The sequence below is a fragment of the Leopardus geoffroyi genome, chromosome E3 (genome assembly GCF_018350155.1).
Source record: "Leopardus geoffroyi isolate Oge1 chromosome E3, O.geoffroyi_Oge1_pat1.0, whole genome shotgun sequence".
NCBI lineage: Eukaryota > Metazoa > Chordata > Mammalia > Carnivora > Felidae > Leopardus > Leopardus geoffroyi.
Genome location: NC_059340.1, coordinates 24,357,335 through 24,377,006, shown reverse-complemented (window position 1 = coordinate 24,377,006; position 19,672 = coordinate 24,357,335). Strand labels below are relative to the sequence as shown.

The 19,672-nt window shown below is 52.2% G+C and overlaps 1 protein-coding gene and 1 non-coding gene across 10 annotated transcripts in view; both read left to right on the top strand.

Annotated features, from left to right (window-relative positions):
• Positions 1-405: 405 nt before the first annotated feature.
• On the top strand, positions 406-487 carry TRNAL-AAG. Its single transcript has one exon. It is a non-coding gene; the product is annotated as a tRNA-Leu (tRNA).
• Positions 488-665: 178 nt separating this feature from the next.
• Positions 666-19,672, top strand: part of POLR3E (RNA polymerase III subunit E) — a 33,589-nt gene continuing 14,582 nt past the window's right edge. For 3 of the 9 annotated variants that reach the window (XM_045461181.1, XM_045461188.1, XM_045461187.1), the window contains exons 1-8: positions 683-816; positions 7,008-7,081; positions 8,420-8,470; positions 10,744-10,821; positions 11,543-11,658; positions 12,054-12,136; positions 17,550-17,657; positions 18,003-18,052. In XM_045461181.1, coding sequence (XP_045317137.1) covers positions 7,046-7,081; positions 8,420-8,470; positions 10,744-10,821; positions 11,543-11,658; positions 12,054-12,136; positions 17,550-17,657; positions 18,003-18,052 — 522 coding nt within the window. In that variant the 5' untranslated portion in view covers positions 683-816; positions 7,008-7,045. Of the gene's footprint in view, positions 817-7,007; positions 7,082-8,419; positions 8,471-9,044; positions 9,349-10,743; positions 10,822-11,542; positions 11,659-12,053; positions 12,137-17,549; positions 17,658-18,002; positions 18,053-19,672 lie in introns of those variants that run through there. The other 6 variants (XM_045461189.1, XM_045461190.1, XM_045461186.1 and 3 more) reach the window with 5 other exon arrangements.

Below are 19,672 nucleotides of genomic sequence, written 5' to 3'. Positions count from 1 at the left end.
AGTTCTCATATTTTGCAATACTTCACTTACTAGTTGAGTAACTAACAATTAAAACACACAACTTTTCAGAGAAAACTGCCTAAGCCAGCTCCCCTGGTTTAGCCTTCCGAGCCCCCTGGTGCGAGTTACTGGCGAATCCACCATTTCTTCCGGTGATACGTGGCTCCGCCTGAGGTCACCAGGTTAAACAACCGACTAAGAACACGGATTCTTAAACTGCTTTGCTTTTTACTCTAAAATCTATTTGAAACAAATCTGGGTCTAAATATTGGAGCAAATATTTTCTTTTAAACGCTTGATATGTTTGAAATATCTCTACCGGAATAAGTTGAAATACAAAACATGCCAGTAAAATTTGCTTCTAAAAGTATTAAGTAGTTTCTCAGAACGCTACCGCCACAACTGGGTAGCGTGGCCGAGCGGTCTAAGGCGCTGGATTAAGGCTCCAGTCTCTTCGGGGGCGTGGGTTCGAATCCCACCGCTGCCAGCACTGCTTTTTCCCTTTTTGTCCCTACCGCCTTCCTGCCGGGCTCTGTATCTGCTGTTTTTGTTGGCTCATCAGCACCCCCTGCTGCCAGGCCCGGCAGACGGCCTGCATGAATGGAGAGGCGGAGGGGGCGGGGCCACGCGCGCCGGGGCGGGGCATTGTGGGTAAAAGGAAGCGCTAGGCCCGGCCCCGCTCCCCCCACGTGTCCGCTGGAGTTTCTCCACCAGCGACATGGCCGCTGCCTAAGAGAAGAGCAGGGCCGCCGCCGCCTCTGCAGCCCGCGGGTACCTGGGCCGTTGCCGCCGCCCGCGCGCGGCCCCCGCGGAGAGGTGAGTGCCGAGCAGGCAGCGCACGCCCGTGCTTGAGCCGGGCCGCACTCGCGAGGTGGGCCTGGGCTGGGCTGCCGAGTAGGCCGGGAGGCCCGCGCCGAGCCCAGGGGCTGGGGGCCTCTCAGGACTCGGGCGGGAAGGATGGACGGCTGACCTCCGTTGATCCGGGCCGGCCGCGGCCTCAGACCTCGGTCCTGCCCGGTAGTCGAGGACGCCGCGGGCGAAGCTGCCGGCGGTGACTCAGGGTCTAGCCACCTTGCCCCGCCCGGCCCAGGCGGGCATCCTACGGGAGCACCTGTCCGAAGGCAGCCGGTGTCCCGCCAGCGCGGCTACTCGTGCGGATGGTCAGGGACGGGGGCCTGACCACCAGTGAGGGAGGCGAAACCCATTGGACAGTGTGGCCCGGGGCCGGCGACCCGCCCCGCTGGGCAGGGGGAGGGTACCCAAAGCCTGCCCGGGCCCCTTTCTCGCCGCTGAATCAGATCAGCCTCCGCCCGGCAAGGCCCGGCATTCTTCATTCATCTATTCAGGCCACCATTCAGCGTTAACTGAGAGCCAGCAACGTGCGGCAGATACGGCCCTGACCATTTGGTCGGAGGAGGTGTCAGCAAGCACGTCAAGTAAACCAGTACATAAACATAAACAAGGTCGTTCAGTTTTAGAATCGTTGGGTGATAGAGGAGATCTTAGCAGTCGCCACAGTTTCTTCGTCTGTAAAATGGGGATAATAAAATTTCCTACCTCGTAGGGCTATTGATGAGGGCTAAATAGGGTAAGGCGCGAGAAGCCCCAGCTCGCTGCGTTTGATGTGTGGCGGCGTTATATTCTACGTTGGAAGAAAACATGTTGCCAAGTAATAACAAAGTTCCCTGCGGGTTACATTTATTACCTTTTTTAACTCTCACTGTAGTCCTGGGGGGATCTGTACTTTCATTATCCCCATTTTAGGGATGAAAATAGCGAGACTTTTCAAGACTGAGCAATCCCAGGTGGGCCATGGCTGAGAAGTAGCTGAGGTGGGATTTGAACCGGGGTAGTTCTGCTCTGAGAGTCTAGGCTCTTACCCACTATACCATACTGCCTTTTACTTGAAAGGTGTGCAGCATAGTGGTTAAGAAAGGGATCATTGACATCAGCCGGACCCAGGTTTCTGCTCTGGTTCTGCTTTCCTCCAGCACTGTGACCTTGGACGAATTACTTACACTCGCTGAATCTTCGTTTCCTCATTTCTTAATTGGGAATGATGAATCTTGACTTAAAGGACTATTGAGAAGATGAGAATGTGTGTGAAGTCTTTAGAGAAGGGTCTGATGCTCAATTAAGGGCTAATTAGTTCTTTTTCTCAAGGCTAACTCTTTAACAGAGGTGGCCCAGAGAGGGGAGATGCCTTGCCCTGGAGGCACAGAGGCAGTTAGAATCCTGGCCTTGAGACCCTTTGCCTTGGGGCACTCTCCTCTTAACTGTGTTGTATTTTGTCCTCTCCCCCCAGTAGCTGGAGAGTCTTTGAAATTGCCTGTGCATTTACGATTGGATGACAGGTTAGATTCCTAGGCACACAGGGATACACCCAGGTGTGGTATTTAGGTATTTCCCTTGGCTCCACCTGCTACCCTTGTCCCCTTTACATTTGTTGGCAGCTCCCTGTTGGGGGAAATTTTGTATGCCCAAGGCCATGGAGCCACCCCCAGAATACCATTATGGCTGCAAGATGCCCAGTTGAGGCCAGGGTGGTCATTGGTAGTCATTGCAGTTGGGGAAGCTTGACTTGTGGCTGGGAAGCCTGCTTCTGCCTGGGCCATAGCCTCTGTCTGTTCTCAAGTACCCATGAGGCCCACACTGTGAGGCCACCAGTCTCTGGTTGGGCCTGAGTTAGGCTTACTGGGTTAAGGGTCTGTAACCACCTGATTTCACGTACTCATTTAATTATTCTTTGTACTGTGTTGAGTGTCTACTTCATGCCAGGCACTGTTCTAGGCACTGGGAGAACAGTGTGAATTTTAAAAAGACTAATACTGGGGTGCCTGGGTGGCTCATTTGGTTAAGTGTCCAACTCTTGATTTCTGCTCGGGTCATGATCTTGTGGTTGGTAGGATCGGCCCCGCATCAGGCTCTGCACCGAAGGTGCAGAGTCTGCTGGCCTGCTTGGGAATATCTCTCTCTCTCTCTCAAAATAAATAAAACTAAAAAAAAAAAAAAAAGAAAGAAAGATAATAATCCTTATAACAACTTGATGAAGTACGTATAATCATCTCCACTTTATGGTTGAGGTAATTGAAGCATTGAGAGACCCACGTGGAGCTTCTGTTCTAGTGCAGAAGGTGGACAACACATAAGCACGTAGAATAGGTAGTTTCAGACTGTGATAAGAACCATGAAGGGAATAAAATGGACGTGGTGGTGCCTGGGAACCAGTTGGCGGAGGAGCTCTTTAAGATGGGTGGTCTGGGGCGCCTGGGTGGCGCAGTCGGTTAAGCGTCCGACTTCAGCCAGGTCACGATCTCGCGGTCCGTGAGTTCGAGCCCCGCGTCGGGTTCTGGGCTGATGGCTCAGAGCCTGGAGCCTGTTTCCGATTCTGTGTCTCCCTCTCTCTCTGCCCCTCTCCCGTTCATGCTCTGTCTCTCTCTGTCCCAAAAATAAACAAACGTTGAAAAAAAAAAAAAAATAAGATGGGTGGTCAAGGGACCTCTCCTCCTGGAAGGGGGTTGGGTGGCAGTGATACCTAACGAAAAAGATCCAGCTTTGAAAACACCTGGGGAAAATTGGTGGCATGCAAAGGTCCTGAGACAGGCTGGGGCCTGGCCTCTTGGAGGCCCAGCAAGTGGCTACCTGGCCATGTAGCTAGTGAGAGAAAGGCAAGGCCAAGATCATATAGGGCCTTGGGGCCATGGAAGGGAATTTGGATTTTATTCTATGTGGCAGTTGAAACGTTTTGAGCAGGAGAATGATGTGCTTTACTTTTCTGCAGGGACAACTCTGGCTGTCTCTGAGAGGGTTGGAGGTAGAAAAGAGGAGCCTCAGGGAAACTTGTTGAAGGGGGACTTTTTTTTCTTTCTTTTCTTTTTTTTTTCTTTCTTTTCTTTTTTTTTTTTTTTAACTTTATCAAGAGAGAGAGAGAGGGAGAGAGAGAACGAACGAACGAGAACACAAGCCGGGGAGGGGCAGAGAGAGAGGGAGAGAGAATCCCAAGCAGGCTCCACAGGGTCAGGGCTCGAACCTACGAACCGTGAGATCATGCCCTGAGCCGAAACCAAAAGTGGGATGCTTACTGAATTGAGCCAGCCACACACCCCAGAAGGGGTACTTTAAAAATCGTGGATCAAGATTTATTAGTAAATGGCGCCTGGCTGGCTCAGTCTGTGGAGCATGTGGCTTTTGATCTCTTGGTGGTGAGTTGGAGCCCCATGTTGGGCATAGAGATTACTTAAAAAAAAAATTTATTAGGGGGATGTAAAATCACCTTAGAGGATTGTTACCAGTATGTTTAATTTTAATGGGCGAGGGTAGAAAACACCACTGCCCCACATATAGTAGGGGCAGTTATGGGTGTGTGAAGCCTTGGTTTAGTTACATAATTTTGTGTATGTTCTGGGTCATGTATATGAAATGGATTTCTTACTAGAGGTTTTAGGCTGAAAACTTGGAAAGCCACCACGTTGGATGCTGTTGGCTGGGAGGCTGAGAGGAAGTGAGAACCCTGTGTCGCCCTGGTCACTGTACCGTGGGAGGGGGGAGGAGCGCCAGCTCCAGGTCGGTCAGCCTCCCTGAGCTCCCCAGGGACCAGGGGAGAGGCCAGCAGAGCACAGCTAGGGAGCCCAGCAACAGCCGAGAAAGCCGGTTTCTCAGGAAGGATTACGTCAGGGGAACCTCCCAGGCACGCCTCTTGTACGTGTGACCTGTTCCACTCAGGTGGAAGTGCGCAGTCTCTGTTGTCCACAGAACCAGCTCAGAGGAGCGAGGTGCTTGACATACATCGGCGGCACTTGGCAACCAGCGCAGATGGGCAGGAGCGGGCACCTAAAACTGTCGGTTTGGGGCTTCTGGTTTTCATCTAGACCTCCAGCCAGAACTGTTCAGGTAGCCGGCTTCCCCTGGCCTGCTTCTTGCCCCCTCAAGTCTTCCTCCACTCAGAAACCTGTGGTAGCTCCCCATTAAGTAGCCTTCCTGTGGTTCGTTTATTCAGAAAGCAGGGATGTAGGGAGTGCCTGCTGTGGGCTCAGGGGGATACAGCAAGGGACAGAATAGAGCAGAGCCTCTGCCTTCGTGTAATTTGCGGCCTAGTGGCAGTAGGGGTGGGGACAGGTGATAAATACAGAGCTATAAACTGTCAGGTGGCGATGTGTGCATCAGAGCAGGGACGGGAGTTGGAGGGGGGTGTTGCACTTTTGGACAGGGTGGACAGAGAAAGTCTCAGTGGTGAGGTGACATTTGAGCAAAAACCTGGAAGAGGTGAGGGAGGGAGCCGTGAGGCTCCCAGGGTAGAACTGTTCCCAAGGCCTGAGGTTGGGTAAGAGGGAGGAAGGGAGCCCGGGGGAGGCGAGGTCTGAGAGGGAAAGGGGCCGTGGTGTCAACAGGTGCGTCGTAAAGACTTGAGCTTCTGCCCTGAGTGGGACAGGAGGCCTTCAAGGTAGAGGCGTGACAGGCTCCGACATGACTTTCAGAAGGATCCCTGGCACTGGCTGTGGGGATGGGCAAAGATCATAGCGTCTCAGGTGGGGCAGGGAGAGCATTTATTTAGGCCATTGCTGTCATGCAGGCAGACATTGGAGCTGTCTGGACTGGGGAGGTAGCAGTGGGTGCCCAGACCGCAGACCTACCTTAAAGGTAGAGCTGACCGGAGTTGTTGGTGTGGGGTGATGGGAACAGAGGCCTCAGGGATGAGGCTGGTGTTGGTGCCGCGCAGGCTGAGTTTAGAACGTTTATCTGGAATGCATGAGATGATTTCAGGTGGTGCAGCTCAGCCATTGAATCCCACTCCTGGTGAAGGTATTACTAGCCCTTTTAAGTTTATTTTGAGAGAGAGAGAGCAGGTGAGAGCAAGTGCAGGAAGGGCCGAGAGAATCCCACGCAGGCTCCATGTGACTCAGGTCTCGAACTCACACACTGGGAGATCATGACCTGAGCCGAAATCAAGACTCGGACGCTTAACCAACTGAGCCACCCAGGCTCCCTGATGCCCTTTTAAATATTGACTAGCTCAGTTAAGTAGATGAGACAAAAATGGTGATGGTCTTACCCAGAACTAGGGGGCTGGGGGCCGCTGGGATTCTGAAGGGACCCACGTGGGAATATGAAGGGTTAGCCCAGCCAAATTACCCCCCCTCTGCCGTGGAGACCTACAGCCTTTCCTCTCCGGTTGCTTGAGGTGATTCTGGTCACCTGGAATCCCTCCTCCAAATCCTTCTATCCTTCAGGGCGCAGCCCAAATGCCACCCCCCCCCCCCTTCTCCCCGGCAGGAAGGCCCTTCCCTTCCCTCTGAGTGTGCTCCCCTACCTGTAGTTGTTACCTGGAGTCACATGGCCTGGCTTTGAAGTCCAGTGCATCCTCTTGTTCTGTGGCTTGGCTAATACACGCAAAGCGTCCCTGAGTTCCAGTTTCCCATTAGAAAATGGGGACAGTCAAGCCATCTTTTTTGCGGGGTTGTTGTGTTGAATACATTAAAGTGTGTGAAGAGAGTCATTTTGTGTCACACAAAACGGGAGAATCATCTCACGCGGGGTTAGGCTTAAAGTTCACTTAAAAGTCAAATATCAGACTCAGAGTCATTCTGGAAAACATTGGGACTGCCTGCTCTTCCTGTTGGACGTCAGACTCGTCCTTAATGCTTCCTCGTGGCCCCAAACTAGTGCTCGGGTGTTTTCATCATGGCTGTGGACCAGCCAACCTCCATCTTCCTGCCTGGCAGTGAACTCTACTTTGGGAGTGGTCAAAAACCCCTTAAAACTGGTCATTTATTCTTCCCTGTGGGTGCAGACGACATGTGCTGCCTCGGGTCCACCTGTTTGCACCTTGGGTTTAGTGGTTTCTCTTTTTGTTTGCATTGGCCGTCCATTGTTGACTCCAGAAAAGATGTTGAAAGAGGGTCAGTTGCTGTGTCTCAGGCTCTTCCCTCCCAGAGCAGGGCCTGTTGCAGCATGGGCAACCCTGAATGTTGGCTGAACGACTGACTCAGGCCTCTTGCTCTCCCTTGCAGGTTGAGTCTGAGGATCGTGCGGCTGGCCCCCCCCTAGTATGGCCAATGAAGAGGATGACCCAGTCGTACAGGAGGTAACTGCTGCTTCCCACCTTCTGCCAGGGCCACCAGGGAGAAGTGCCCAGGGATGAGTCCCCTTCCATCTGTCCTCAGGCCGGCCTGGCATCTGTTGGCATCCCAGGGACCCCTAAGCCAGGCTATTCCCTCTTCCTCCAGATACCTGCCTGGCTGAACCCTTCACTTCCTCCCAGTCTCTGATCTAGCATCTCCTTGTCAAAGAGAATTCCCTGACACACCCCGCCGCCTTTGTGTGGCTTTCTCCTGTATGCCTTCCCTGCCCCCACCAGACCCCTGAACATGGCCGTGCCTTGTGCTTGGTTATAATACTCACCATCCCCTGGACATAAATCTCCTTCCGCTAGAATGTAGGCTTCACCAGGGAGGGCTTCTGTTCTTTCACCATTGTATCAGCAAAGCCAAGTTCAGTGCCTGTCACTTAGATACTCAGTGGCTATTTGTTGAATGTGTGAATGGGTTTGACAATTCCCCCTTCCTGGGCCCACCAAGAAGTCATTCAACAGTGTTCACTGGATCCATTGTATGCGGGGTGGGGGGGGGGGGTGGGGAGGCGGGGGCTATGACAGCAGTGAGGGAGGCAGTGTCTTGCCCTCAGGAAACCTAGGATCTGTGGGCAACACTGAAAGGAAGGAGTCTCAAGATGTAGGTGGTGGGAAGGTAGGTCCCAGAGGCCGGATCAGGACACATCCTAGTGCCTCCAGGTGGGCCTTTGCACATGCCGTTCCCTCCACCTAGAATGCCCTTCACACAGGCCTCCCTTGCGCCGATGCCCTTCACTCCTCCTTTGGGCCTGGTGGTGGGAGAGAACATGGTTCATACGAAGAGCCGGCAAGCAGGGAGGTAAAACCGCTGCTCGGTGGGGCAGGGTGGTCAGTGTTGAGAAGAAAGCAAGTTTGGCCAGATCATTCTTGGAGTGGCTTGCGGACCTCCCTAAGAGGGGTGTGACAGGTGGTCCAGGGTAGGTGGTGGAGGCCAGGGGAGGAAGTGCAGCCAAGTGGGTAGGCTGTTCTCTGCCCCAGCCTCATCAGAAAAGCATTTGACCTGGTTCGGGATGCATCCTGATCTGAGCGCCCCTGGGGAAGGTACATTTTTATTGAGTAATAGTGGCCCTGGGAGGGGGCCAGCAACTCTTGTTCCGGTCTCCCTGGGAGCTGTAGGGAGGGAGGCTGGAGACTTCATCCCCTTTGTTTCTAGCAGTAGCTGAGCTGTTCCCTCCTCCCCCAAACTGCCTCTAGGAGCCACTATCCCTTCCTGAAATCTGAGGAGCGGGGGATGCCGGGGCAAGCCAGGCACTGGTTCTGTCTCCTGCTTAAGTCTTCTTCCCTTGTTCCCAGATCGATGTGTACTTGGCCAAAAGTCTGGCGGAGAAGCTCTATCTGTTTCAGGTAATGATGAGACCTGAGGGTGAAGGGAAACCTCGAGGGTTGGAGTGGGGGGAACCTCAGCCTTGCTGGGTGTTCTGGGCACAGAGTGTGCGATAAGGTGGTTTTCTTGGCCTTTGTGGGCGGGCAGGTTAATAGTCTCTCATTTTGAAGATGGGAAAACCAAGGCAGCTGTGAGAGGCAGAACAGTGTAGTGGTTAAAGCTTGGGCTCTGGGGACAGGCAGCTGCATTGAGGCCCAGCTCCATCGTGACTTAGCTGTGAGCCCTCGAGCCAGGCCCTTAAGCTCTCTGTGCCCCCGTTTCCCTGTTTGCAAAATGGTGGCGGTAACACTATACCTGCCCTGTAGGGTCCCCTTTGGGGTGGGGTGAATCCACACTAAAGTGCTCGAAACACTGCCCAACACGGACCTCAGCACCACAGTCTATTTTAGGGCAGTTTTGTCCCCTGTCTCCCTTCCTGCCTACATCCCTAGGCAACCACTAACCTGTTTTCTCAAACATCCAGAATCATGTCATATGGGCTTCTTTTACTTAGCATCATGTTCTCAAGGTTTACTCATAGCATGTATCAGTGCTTCGTTCCTCTTTATGGATGAATAGCACTCCATTGTGTGGATATATACACCACATTTCATTTATCCATTCACTGATGGGTGTTTGGGTTGTTTCCACTTTGGGCCCATTAGGAACGTGCTGCTGTGAATGCCCCCATACAGGTATTTTCATTTCTCTTGGGCATATCCCTAGGAGCCGAATTGCTGGGTCCACTGGATACTCTGTGTTTAATGTTTAGAGTAATGGACAGACTGCTTTGTACCAGTTTACATTTCCAACAATAAGTATGGTTTTAAGTATTTTGTCTCCTGTCGCCTGTGAGAAGGTAAGGCACAGCGAGGCTAGTAACTTGCAAGGGGCCCAGGGCAGGGCGGCGATGGTGGTGCCCCAAGTGTGAGCTGGGGAGGGGCCCAGCGTCCTTCCTCACCACCCCCGCAGGGTCTGCCTTTACAGGCCATGCGGCTGGGGGCCTGTCCTTCAGTCCTTCTGAACCGGTTTCCTTGATTGGCTGCAAAATGATGGGGGAACTGGCAGTGGTGACAGTGACCCCATATGTGTTCGCGGTGTGCCGGGCCCTGGGCTAGTGGCCACCCCTGTCGGCCTCCTTCCCTGCCCCAAGCAGCCCTGTGAGGAGCCGGCCCAAGCGCACAGGCTGCCAGAGGCAGGGTTGGGAGCGGAACCGGGGCCTGATTCTCGAACCTGTGCCATCCACCACCACCTGTCCCAGCCCGAGATCAGGAGGGTAGAGTCAGCCGACTAGGGGCCTCCCAGGCTGTTGTGGGCCAGCCTGTCCCAGCCGGCGCCTTTTTCAAGGGCTCAGTCCAGGCCAGCTGGGCTGCAAGCTATTTGTCCTACTGCGGCCTTAAGTTCCTGCCCGGGGATCAGGGAGGAGTCAGTTTGTTGTTTGAGCTTTTAGGAAATAACCATTTCCTTGGGCCGGAACACAGGATCTGCAGCGGCCCCCACGCAGAGGGCTCACTTTACACGCTGCTCCGCCCCCAGCAGGCTCCTTCCAGAGGTGGTCTGGTTCGGGCATGAGGGCGCTTCAAACCGTGACTCATCTGCCCATCCTGTAGCATCTGTTCGGTGCAGGAGAAAGGAAAGGAAAGGTGCCCCTGTGAGGATGGGCGGGGGAAGGTGACCCCAGTGTGTGCAGAGCAAAGAAGTGACTTGAGAACAGTATATTAAAGAGTGACATAAAATAACTTCACACATGGTGACACTGAGGCCCAGAAGGGGCTCTCTGAGCCAGTCATCGGCAGCTTTTTATTACAGAAAAGTTCACAGGGTGCCGGAGAGAGAGAATGGGGTAGCGAATTCCCTCTTGAGCAGCCCACGGCATGTCGCTGGTCAGGTCTTCCTCTGTGCTTCCCCTGGTCTCCTTTGCCTTGTCCTTCTCCACCTGGATGGCCTGTAAACTGGCAGCTAGACCGCGGACCCTTACTCTTGCCTCCATGGCAGTGTCCTGTGGCTTTACCAGACAGAACCTGCAGGGCACTGTGCACCGGGGCCTGTTGGGGCTCCTGGTGCTCAGGCTTGTCCCTCGGAGGTCGGAGATCTACGAAAATGGCCCTTTGGGAGGAAGCTGGGTGGAGCCAGTGTGAAGGGCCCAGTGGGGATCTCTGGTCTCTGCTTGGCATTGAATCTTGGTTGGAGTCTTCGAGCCCAGCGCTGGGCTGGGCTGGGCAGAGTGGACAGACAGCTCCCTTCCCCTCTCCAGTACCCTGTGCGTCCAGCCTCGATGACCTATGATGACATTCCACACCTCTCGGCCAAGATCAAGCCCAAGCAGCAAAAGGTGGGCTGCCCTCTGATGGAGGTGGAGGAGGGGAGGGGTGCTGTGGGTGGGGGCTGATGAAAGAGCAGACAGGCCCTCTGGGGACTAGAAGCCCACAAAAGGGGCGATTGGAGGGTTCAGAGGAGAAGCAGTCGCTTCCAGAGCTGAGAAAGCCACCAAGGAAGGAGAGTCTCCAGGAAGAAAAAGGGTGGGCAGCTCCAGAGAGGCCAGGGAGTAAGAAGTCTTGAGAGGAGTTAGGGACTGGGAATGGGGGGCTCATGTTCACAGGATAAGGCAGGGGCCAGCATGCAGCAGCTCTGATAAGGGGGATCGTCCAGTGCCTTGAAGGGCTGGGGTGCTAGGGGCCAGGAGAACTGTAGGTGTGCCCTACCCTGTCTGGTGGGTGGCTGCAGCCCCCCACCCCGAGATTCTTTAAGAGAAATTGGAAATGAGAATTTTTATGAGAAAAATCTGATGGTTTTTTAATGTTGGCACCCAGTTTAGATTTTGGGAGGTAGAATGGGGAGGACAAACAAAACTACATGACTCCCACCCCCCAGAAAGCACTCTGGCCTTTCTGTCAGAATTTGGGTTTATGGCCTTCAGTGGAGACTGAAGCCTGGGGGCTTGCTTCTGGGCAGGGCTGGGACTGGCAGGGACTGGGGTCAGGAGGTGGCTGTGGGCAGGTTGGGGATGTTCTTGTGTTCCTCATATATCTGGTGGGGGTGCTTGGTGCCTACAGGTAGAGCTTGAGATGGCCATCGACACCCTGAACCCCAACTATTGCCGCAGCAAAGGGGAGCAGATCGCACTCAACGTGGATGGCGCCTGTGCAGACGAGAGCAGCACATACTCCTCGTGAGTTCCCTGGGCCCGGTCTCCAGGCTTTGGTGTGCTCCAGTACGAGCCTTTTGAAGGCCTGTGGATCGCCTGAGCCCTTGTGCCCCTGTGCTGTGCTCCCTACCAGCGTCCCAGCTTCACATGCTTGGGCCTGGAGCAACCCTGCCCTGCAGCAAATGTCTTCTCTGTGGAGAAGCCCCGTGATGGGAGTGGGGCTTGTACCCACCCCTGTCCTTGGGCCACAAACCTCATCCCCAGCTTCCCTGCTGAGGCTCCCATATGCTGAGTTGGGGCCTCGGTCCCTGTTCCTTGGTGTTGGCTTTCAGAAGACGTCTGGGGTAGAGGGGCTTTGTCTGCCGTGCCCTGGGTCTAGAGCTTCCTTCTGCTCCCTTCTGTTCTCCTTCTGCTCCCAGGAAGCTGATGGACAAGCAGACGTTCTGCTCCTCCCAGAGTACCAGTAACACGGCCCGTTACGCCGCTGCACTCTACAGGCAAGGTACCCACACTGGGCGTCCGGGCCACCGTGGCTCCTCGAGGTCTCTGGAGTGGGAGAGACGCAGGATGGGGGCCGGGACGGGGAGGCTGTCCTTAGCCTGGTACCCAGCTTGTTGCTCCCCGACAGCTGGACACCCGCAGGGGCCAGGCAAGTTGTAGAAATGACAGATCGTGGGAGCTGGAGTTGGCCACCACTGAGGACTTCTGCCTCCTGATGCTGCCTGACCTGATAGGGATGGGGCATCCAAGGTCATTGTCCTCCTGGGACACAGACATACGCACAGCATAACTTTTGAGACAGGTGGTAGCATTTGGTTTTAAATATAAGGTACTTGTGCACGAGCAGTGTTACTCCTAGACTGCATCTGTCCAAGAGAAATGCAATGTCTGTCCGCAGAAAACTTGTACATGGATGTTCATAGCAATATCATTCATAATAGTGAAAAGGCAGAAACAATCCGGAAGTCCGTCAGCTGATGCCAGGAGAACGGTGTCCTGCAGCTGTGTGAGAGATGCCACACTGGTGCTTCGGAGCCCTAGCATGCCCGAGCCTTGAAAACATGATGCTCAGTGAGAAAAGCCAGTCACAAAGGGCCACATATATGAGTCCCTTCACGTGAAGTGTCCATAAGAGGCAAGTCAGTAGAGACAAAGCAGAGAGCAGTTGCCCGTAGAATGCGTTGTGGCTGAGGATGGGTTCAGGTTTTCCTTCTGGGAGATGAAGATGTTCTTAGATTGATTGTGGTGCTGGTTATACAACTCCAGGAATGTATGAAATACATTGAATTGTGTGGGTTAAGTGGGTGGGTTTTGTATGCCATTGTTATGGTCTAATAAAGCCTTTAAAAAGTACAAGGTAGTGTAAGTGTGTAGAGTTTATAAAACAATAAAACTAATTTGGACACTTAAGAAACAAACTAGAATAGACTCAAAAGTTGTATCAACTTTTTTTGGAACCTGTGTCTCAAGGACATAGTTTGTTTCCTTTTTTTTAATATTTATTTTATGGAGAGAGTAGGCATGTGTGTGAGCCGGAGAGGGTCAGACAGAGACAATCTTGTTTGTTTGCTTGTTTGTTTGTTAGTTAAAGTTTATTTATTTTGAAAGAGAGAAAGCATGAGTGGGGGAGGGGCAGAGAGAGAGGAGAGAGTGAGGATCCCAGGCAGGCTCTGCACCACCGGTGTGAGGCTCATACTCGTGAGCCGTGAGGTCGCGACCTGATCTGAGGTCAGATGCTTAACCAACTGAGCCAATCAGGCGCCCTGAAAGAGAGAAAAAAAATTTTTTTTGGTATTTTTATTTAATTTATTTTTTTAATTTACATCCAAGTTAACATATATGCAACAATGATTTCAGGAGTAGATTCTTTAGTGCCCCTTCCCCATTTAGCCCATCCCCCCCACACCCCTCCCGTAACCCTCTGTTTGTTCTCTGTATTTAAATCTCTTCTGTTTTGTCCCCCTCCTTGTTTTTATGTTATTTTTGCTGCCCTTCCCTCATGTTCATCTGTTTTGTATCTTAAAGTCCTCATGAGTGAAGTCATATGATATTTGTCTTTTTCTGACCAATTTCGCTTAGCATAATGCCCTCTAGTTCCATCCACGTAGTTGCAAATGGCAAGATGTCATTTTTTTTGATTGCTGAGTGATACTGCTTTGTATATATATATACACCACATCTTCTTTATCCATTCATCCATGGATGGACATTTGGGCTCTCTCCATACTTTGGCTATTGTTGATAGTGCTGCTATAAACATGGGGGTGCACGTGTCCCTTCGAAACAGCACACCTGTATCCCTTGGATAAATGCCTAGTAGTGCAATTGCTGGGTCATAGGGTAGTTCTATTTTTAGTTTTTTGAGGAACCTCCATACTGTTTTCCAGAGTGGCTGCACCCGCTTGTGTTCCCACCAACAATGCAAAAGAGATCCTCTTTCTCCGTATCCTCACTAACATCCGTTGTTGCCTGAGTTGTTAATGTTAGCCATTCTGACAGGTGTGAGGTGGTATCTCATTGTGTTTTTGATTTGTATCTCCCTGATAATGAATGAGTGATATTGAGCATTTTTTCATGTGTCAGTTGGCCATCTGGATGTCTTCTTTGGAGAAGTGTCTATTCATGTCTTTTGCCCATTTCGTCACTGGATATTTGTTTTTTGGGTGTTGAGTTTGATAAGTTCTTTATAGATTTTGGATACTTTATCTGATAATGTCGTTTGCAAGTATCTTCTCCCATTCCGTTGGTTGCCTTTTAGTTTTGCTGATTGTTTCCTTCGCTGTGCAGAGCTTTTTACATTTTATTTATTTTTGAGAGACAGAGAGAGAGCACAAGTGGGGGAGAGGCAGAGAGAGAGGGAGACCCAGAATCCAAAGCAGGCTCCAGGCTCTGAGCTGTCAGCCCAGAGCCCGATGCGAGGCCTGAACTCGCAAACCGTGAGATCATGACCTGAGCTGCAGTCGGACACCTAACTGACTGAGCCACCCAGGTGCCCCAGCTGTGCAGAAGCTTTTTGTTTTGATGAGGTCCCAATAGTTCATTTTGGCTTTTGTTTCCCTTGCCTCTGGAGACATGTTGAGTAAGAAGTTGTTGCGGCCAAGATCAGAGACGTTTTTGCCTGCTTTCTCCTCGAGGATTTTGATGGCTTCCTGTCTTACATTGAGGTCTTTCATCCGTTTTGAGTTTGTTTTTGTGTCTGGTGTGAGAAAGTGGTCCAGGTTCATTCTTCTGCATGTCTCTGTCCAGTTTTCCCAGCACCACTTGCTGAAGAGACTGTCTTTATTCCATTGTGTATTCTTTCCTGCTTTGTCAAAGATTAGTTGGCCATCTGTTTGTGGGTCCATTTCTGGGTTCTCTATTCTGTTCCATTGATCTGAGTGTCTGTTCTTGTGCCACTGAGAGAGAGAATCTTATTCAGGCTCCATGCTCAGCCCAGAGCCCGATGCAAGGCTTGATCTTAACAACTGTGAGATCATGACCTGAGCCGAAAGTTGGACACTTAACCAACTCAACTGAGCCACCCAAGTGCCCCTTAAGGACATAGGTCTTTTTTAAATTTTTTAAATGTTTATTTATTTATTTATATTGTCTTAATGTTTATTTTTAAGAGGGAGAGAGAGCATGAGCAAGGGAGGGGCAGAGAGAGAGAGGGAAACACAGAATCCGAAGCAGGCTCTAGGCTCCAGACTATCAGCACAGAGCCCCATGTGGGGCTCGAACCCACGAACCGTGAGACCTGAGCCAAAGGCGGACGCCCAACTGACTGAGCCACTCAGGCGCCCCTGCACGTTTGTTTATTTTTGAGAGAGACAGAGAGAGAGACAGACAGCATGAGCAGGGGAGGACAGAGAGAGAGGGAGACACAGAATCTGAAGCAGGCTCCAGGCTCTGAGCTGTCAGTATAGAACCCCACACGGGACTTGAACTCATGAATCATGAGATCATGACCTGAGCCGAAGTTGGATGTTCAACCAAATGAGCCACTCAGGAGCCCCCAAGGAAATAGTTCTTCAAAGCCCACCCTTGCAGCTGGGACCATTCATTTCTTTCTTTTAATTAATTCTTATTATGGCAAAATATACAGAACCTAAAATTTACCATTTTAATCATTTTTTATTGTTTATTAAAATGTTTATTTTTTTGTTTTTAATGTTATTTTTGAGAGAGGGCGCGTGCTGGGAAGAGGCAAAGAGGGAGAGGGAGAGAGGATTCGAAGAAGGCTCTGTGCTGACAGCAGACAGCCTGATGCCGGGCTCGAACTCACAAACCGCAAGATCATGACCTGAGCCAAAGTTGGGTGCTCAGCCGACTGAGCCACCCAGGTGCCCCTACCATTGTAACCATTTTGAAGTGTACGGTCCAGTGATGTTAAGGGCATTCGTGTTGGCATCCGACCATCACCACCATCCATCTCTAGAACCTTTGCCATCTTCCCAACGTGATTGTGTTTTTCTATAGCTAAACTTACCTGTCCTTTTTCCTCCGTGTCTCTTGTGTTTCTTAGGATGCTTTCTGCCATCTTAAGAGGTTCTCCTAAAAATGTTTTTCTAGTATTTATTGTATTTTATACTAAAATTTTTAACATCTGAAAATTATTCTATGTAGGGTGGTAGGATGGTTCTTTTTTAATTTTTTTCATTTCAGTACAATTAATGTCCAGTGTTCTATTAGAGCCAGGTGTACAACAGAATGATTCAGCAATTTTATATATGACTTAGCTGCTCATCACGATGAGTGTACGCTTAATCCCTTCCCTAGTTCACCCATCCCCCCCACCTCCCCTTTGGTAACCATCAGTGTTCTCTGTAGTTCAGTCTCTGCTTTTTTTTTTTTTTTTTTTCCTATTTTTTACCATTCTTATTTATTTTTGAGAGAGACAGAGACCGAGCATGAGCAGGATAGGGGCACAGAGAGAGGGAGACACAGAATCGGAAGCAGGCTCCAAGCTCCGAGCTGTCAGCACAGAGCCCAACATGGGGCTCAAACCCGCGAACTGCGAGATCATGACCTGAGCCAAAGTTGGGTGCTCAGCCGACTGAGCCACCCAGGTGCCCCGTCTTTTTTTTTTCCCCCTCTGGTTTGTTTCTTCTTTTTTCTTGTTCATTGGTTTTGTTTCTTAAATTCCACATATGAGTGAAATCATACGGTATTTGTAGGATCGTTTGTTTCTTTACTCCTGACCGCGAGCACTCCGCTCCCTCTGGGGCCCAGAGAGCTTTCACAGAGCCACTTACCAGAGCCTTAGCATCTGATGTCTTCTCTTTCAAGCGCACATTAACTTGATAGAAGTGGATTATTTTTGCACTGCCTCCTAGTGATCTTTGTCCGAGACTGTGTAGACACTCCTCCAGCTGGCCGCACCAGGGGCCGTTCCTCCAACCACATTTGCACTAGCTGACTTCTGTGCGGATCGGGTGGGATTTTGATGAGCAGAGTTGGAGGATGAGCGGAGGCAGTCTGAGTGCGTGAGGAGCAGGGGGTGGGCATTGAAGGTGTCCGGCGAAGGCCTGGCGGGAAAGAGCAGGCTGTGTTTGGTGTGGAGCAGTTGCCCGGTGTGGCCAGAGCAAGCAGCCAGGGGGAAGGGAGTGGGGACGGGCTGGGAAGGTGTGGGATGCTTGTGGGGAGGGGGCTGTATGCAGGCAGGCTTAAAGAAGCGACTTCGAGCAGAAGAGTCTGGATTCACGTCCTGGTGCAGTTGTGTGTTTACTGCATCCGGCAGGGCCGGGGGTGCTGGGAGTGGCCGCTGGCCTGGTGGTCCCAAAGCTCTGGGACTAGGGGCCAGAGCAGAGGTGGGAGGTGGTTTGGCAGTGGGTCAAGGTCTTTGCAGGGGTCCAGGGCCCTTCGGGACTACCTTGAGCCAAGCCGGTGGGCTGACCCCGGTTCCTAGAGTCATGTCCACGCCCCCCTTCTGCCAGGTGAGCTTCACCTGACTCCTTTACACGGCATCCTGCAGCTGCGGCCCAGCTTCTCCTACCTGGATAAGGCAGACGCCAAGCACCGAGAGAGGGAGGCGGCCAATGAGGGTGAGCTCTGGCCCCCCAGCCCTGCTGTTAGTGTAGAAAAAACTAGCCCAGGGGTTTGGCTTCTAGGACGCTGAGCAGCACGGCTGCCTCTACCCCCTGGATGCCCTAGCACTCCCCTCCGCGACCGTAACAACCAAAAACATCTTCCCGTGTTTCCCCTTGTCCCTGGGGCGGGGGCAAAATTGTCCCCGGTGAGAACCACTGACTTGTGCAGCTGCCTCCGTCTAGAAGGAGAACTGACACCCCTGCCTGAGGCCTTCCGTGTCGGTGGGGCTGAGAGCAGGGAGTAGGGGCGCCACCGGAGGCTGCAAGCAGGGGCCGCGCTCTCTCCACTTTTTCTCACAGCAGGAGACTCCTCGCAGGACGAGGCAGAAGAAGATGTGAAGCAGATCACGGTGAGTAGCTCTAGCCCCGAGAAGAGGGAGGGTGCGGCCTGCAGAGGCGGCAGGCTGGCCTCGGAGCTCAGCTGCCCGGAGGCTGCGGGGGCCGGGAGGGTCTCTGCGGAACATGGGCTCCAGGGGGGAGAAGGATACCGAAACCGTGTTTCCTTCAGAGCCTTTTCGCTGGTGACTGGGGGGGGATAAGCTGGTCTCTGCCCGGCCTGACTTATCCCAGCAGTAAACAGGATAGCAGCCCTGGGGTTCTGTAGAGTTGGGGACCCAGGGCCCAGAAGGTTCAGTGAACCCTCAGCCTGTGCCATGAAGCCCAGGTCCTAGTAGAGCGAAAACGCCGCGTTAATTAACCGTGTAATTCTGTCTTTTCAGGGGTGTGCAGATGCAACATTTCTCTCTTAATTCTTATTCCTATATCAAACGTTATTGGAAGAATATTGACCTTCCACTTATGGCTTCTGAAGCTTCCTCTCTATAAGCGTAGTTAGGTTAAAATGAGCATTTAGAGAAGAGTCCTGCACAAATATTGATGCGGATGACACACAAATGTGGCTAAAGTTGTAAGCATTTGCACATCTTTGAAGGACAGGCAGATACTGATGTAACTGGGGGCGGGGAGGGGGTTGGCGCTCACCTGTTCTCAGTAGCTTGGTGAGTGCTCTTAGAACCCTCCTTCCCTTCTCTACTCACTGGCCCTTGTTTAACAAGGCACTTGTAGGCCCATGTGCCTTAAAGGACCCATACAGAATCCCAGAATCCTGGGGTGCCTGGCTGGCAGTGGAGCGTGCAACTCTTGATCTCAGGGTCAGGAGTTCAAGCCCCAGTTGGCTATGGAGCTTACTTTAAAAAAAAAAGAATCCCAGGATTCTATAATCCAGCCAATGCCTCTGTGTAGGTGCCCTTCACAGGAGGGGTGAGTCAGGGCTTCGTTCTGTCTATACTCTAAGCAACGGAAACCCAGATCTACCTAGCATGAGCCCCAAATGGAATGTATTAGTCCCTGTTACTGAAAAGTTGAGGGGTAGCTTCAGGTGTGGCTGGATTCAGGTGCTCAGACTCTGTCATCAAGACCTGGTTTCTCCATCTCCACCTCCAGGTTCTGCCTGCCTCTTTTGGCCTCTTTCTCAGGCAGGGTGTCTGTCCCCAGTGGTACAGAGTTGTCCCAGCTCCAGGCTCACATCCTCCCAGCTTCCAAGACCCCAGGGGAAAAGAAACTTCTTTCTCATTACTTCTAACTAAAGTCCCAGACTGGACTCGTTGGCTTGGCCAACCCTGAACCAGCCCCTGTGGCTAAGAGGATTTGGTGCTCGGATTGTTCAGGTCTGAGTCACGTGCCCACTCCTGTGGCTGGGAACGTGTGTGGGGGTGGGGGCGGGGGAGGGATATTTGCTGTCCCAAACTGAGGGGGAACTGGGCGTTTCCTAAAGGAAAACGGGGGTCCTGTTGCCAGCGGGAGTGGAAATAGAGTGGGTGCCGGCAGGCGGAGGCCAGAGAAAGCTGCTCTGTGGCCTGTGTTGGCGAGTCACAGAGAGGGACGTGGTTGGAGCTGTATTAAGAGACCTGTGTCAGGAAATGGGGGGGCTCGGGGGTGGGAGGTGCCCCAGGTGTGGGGTTCTCCAGCCT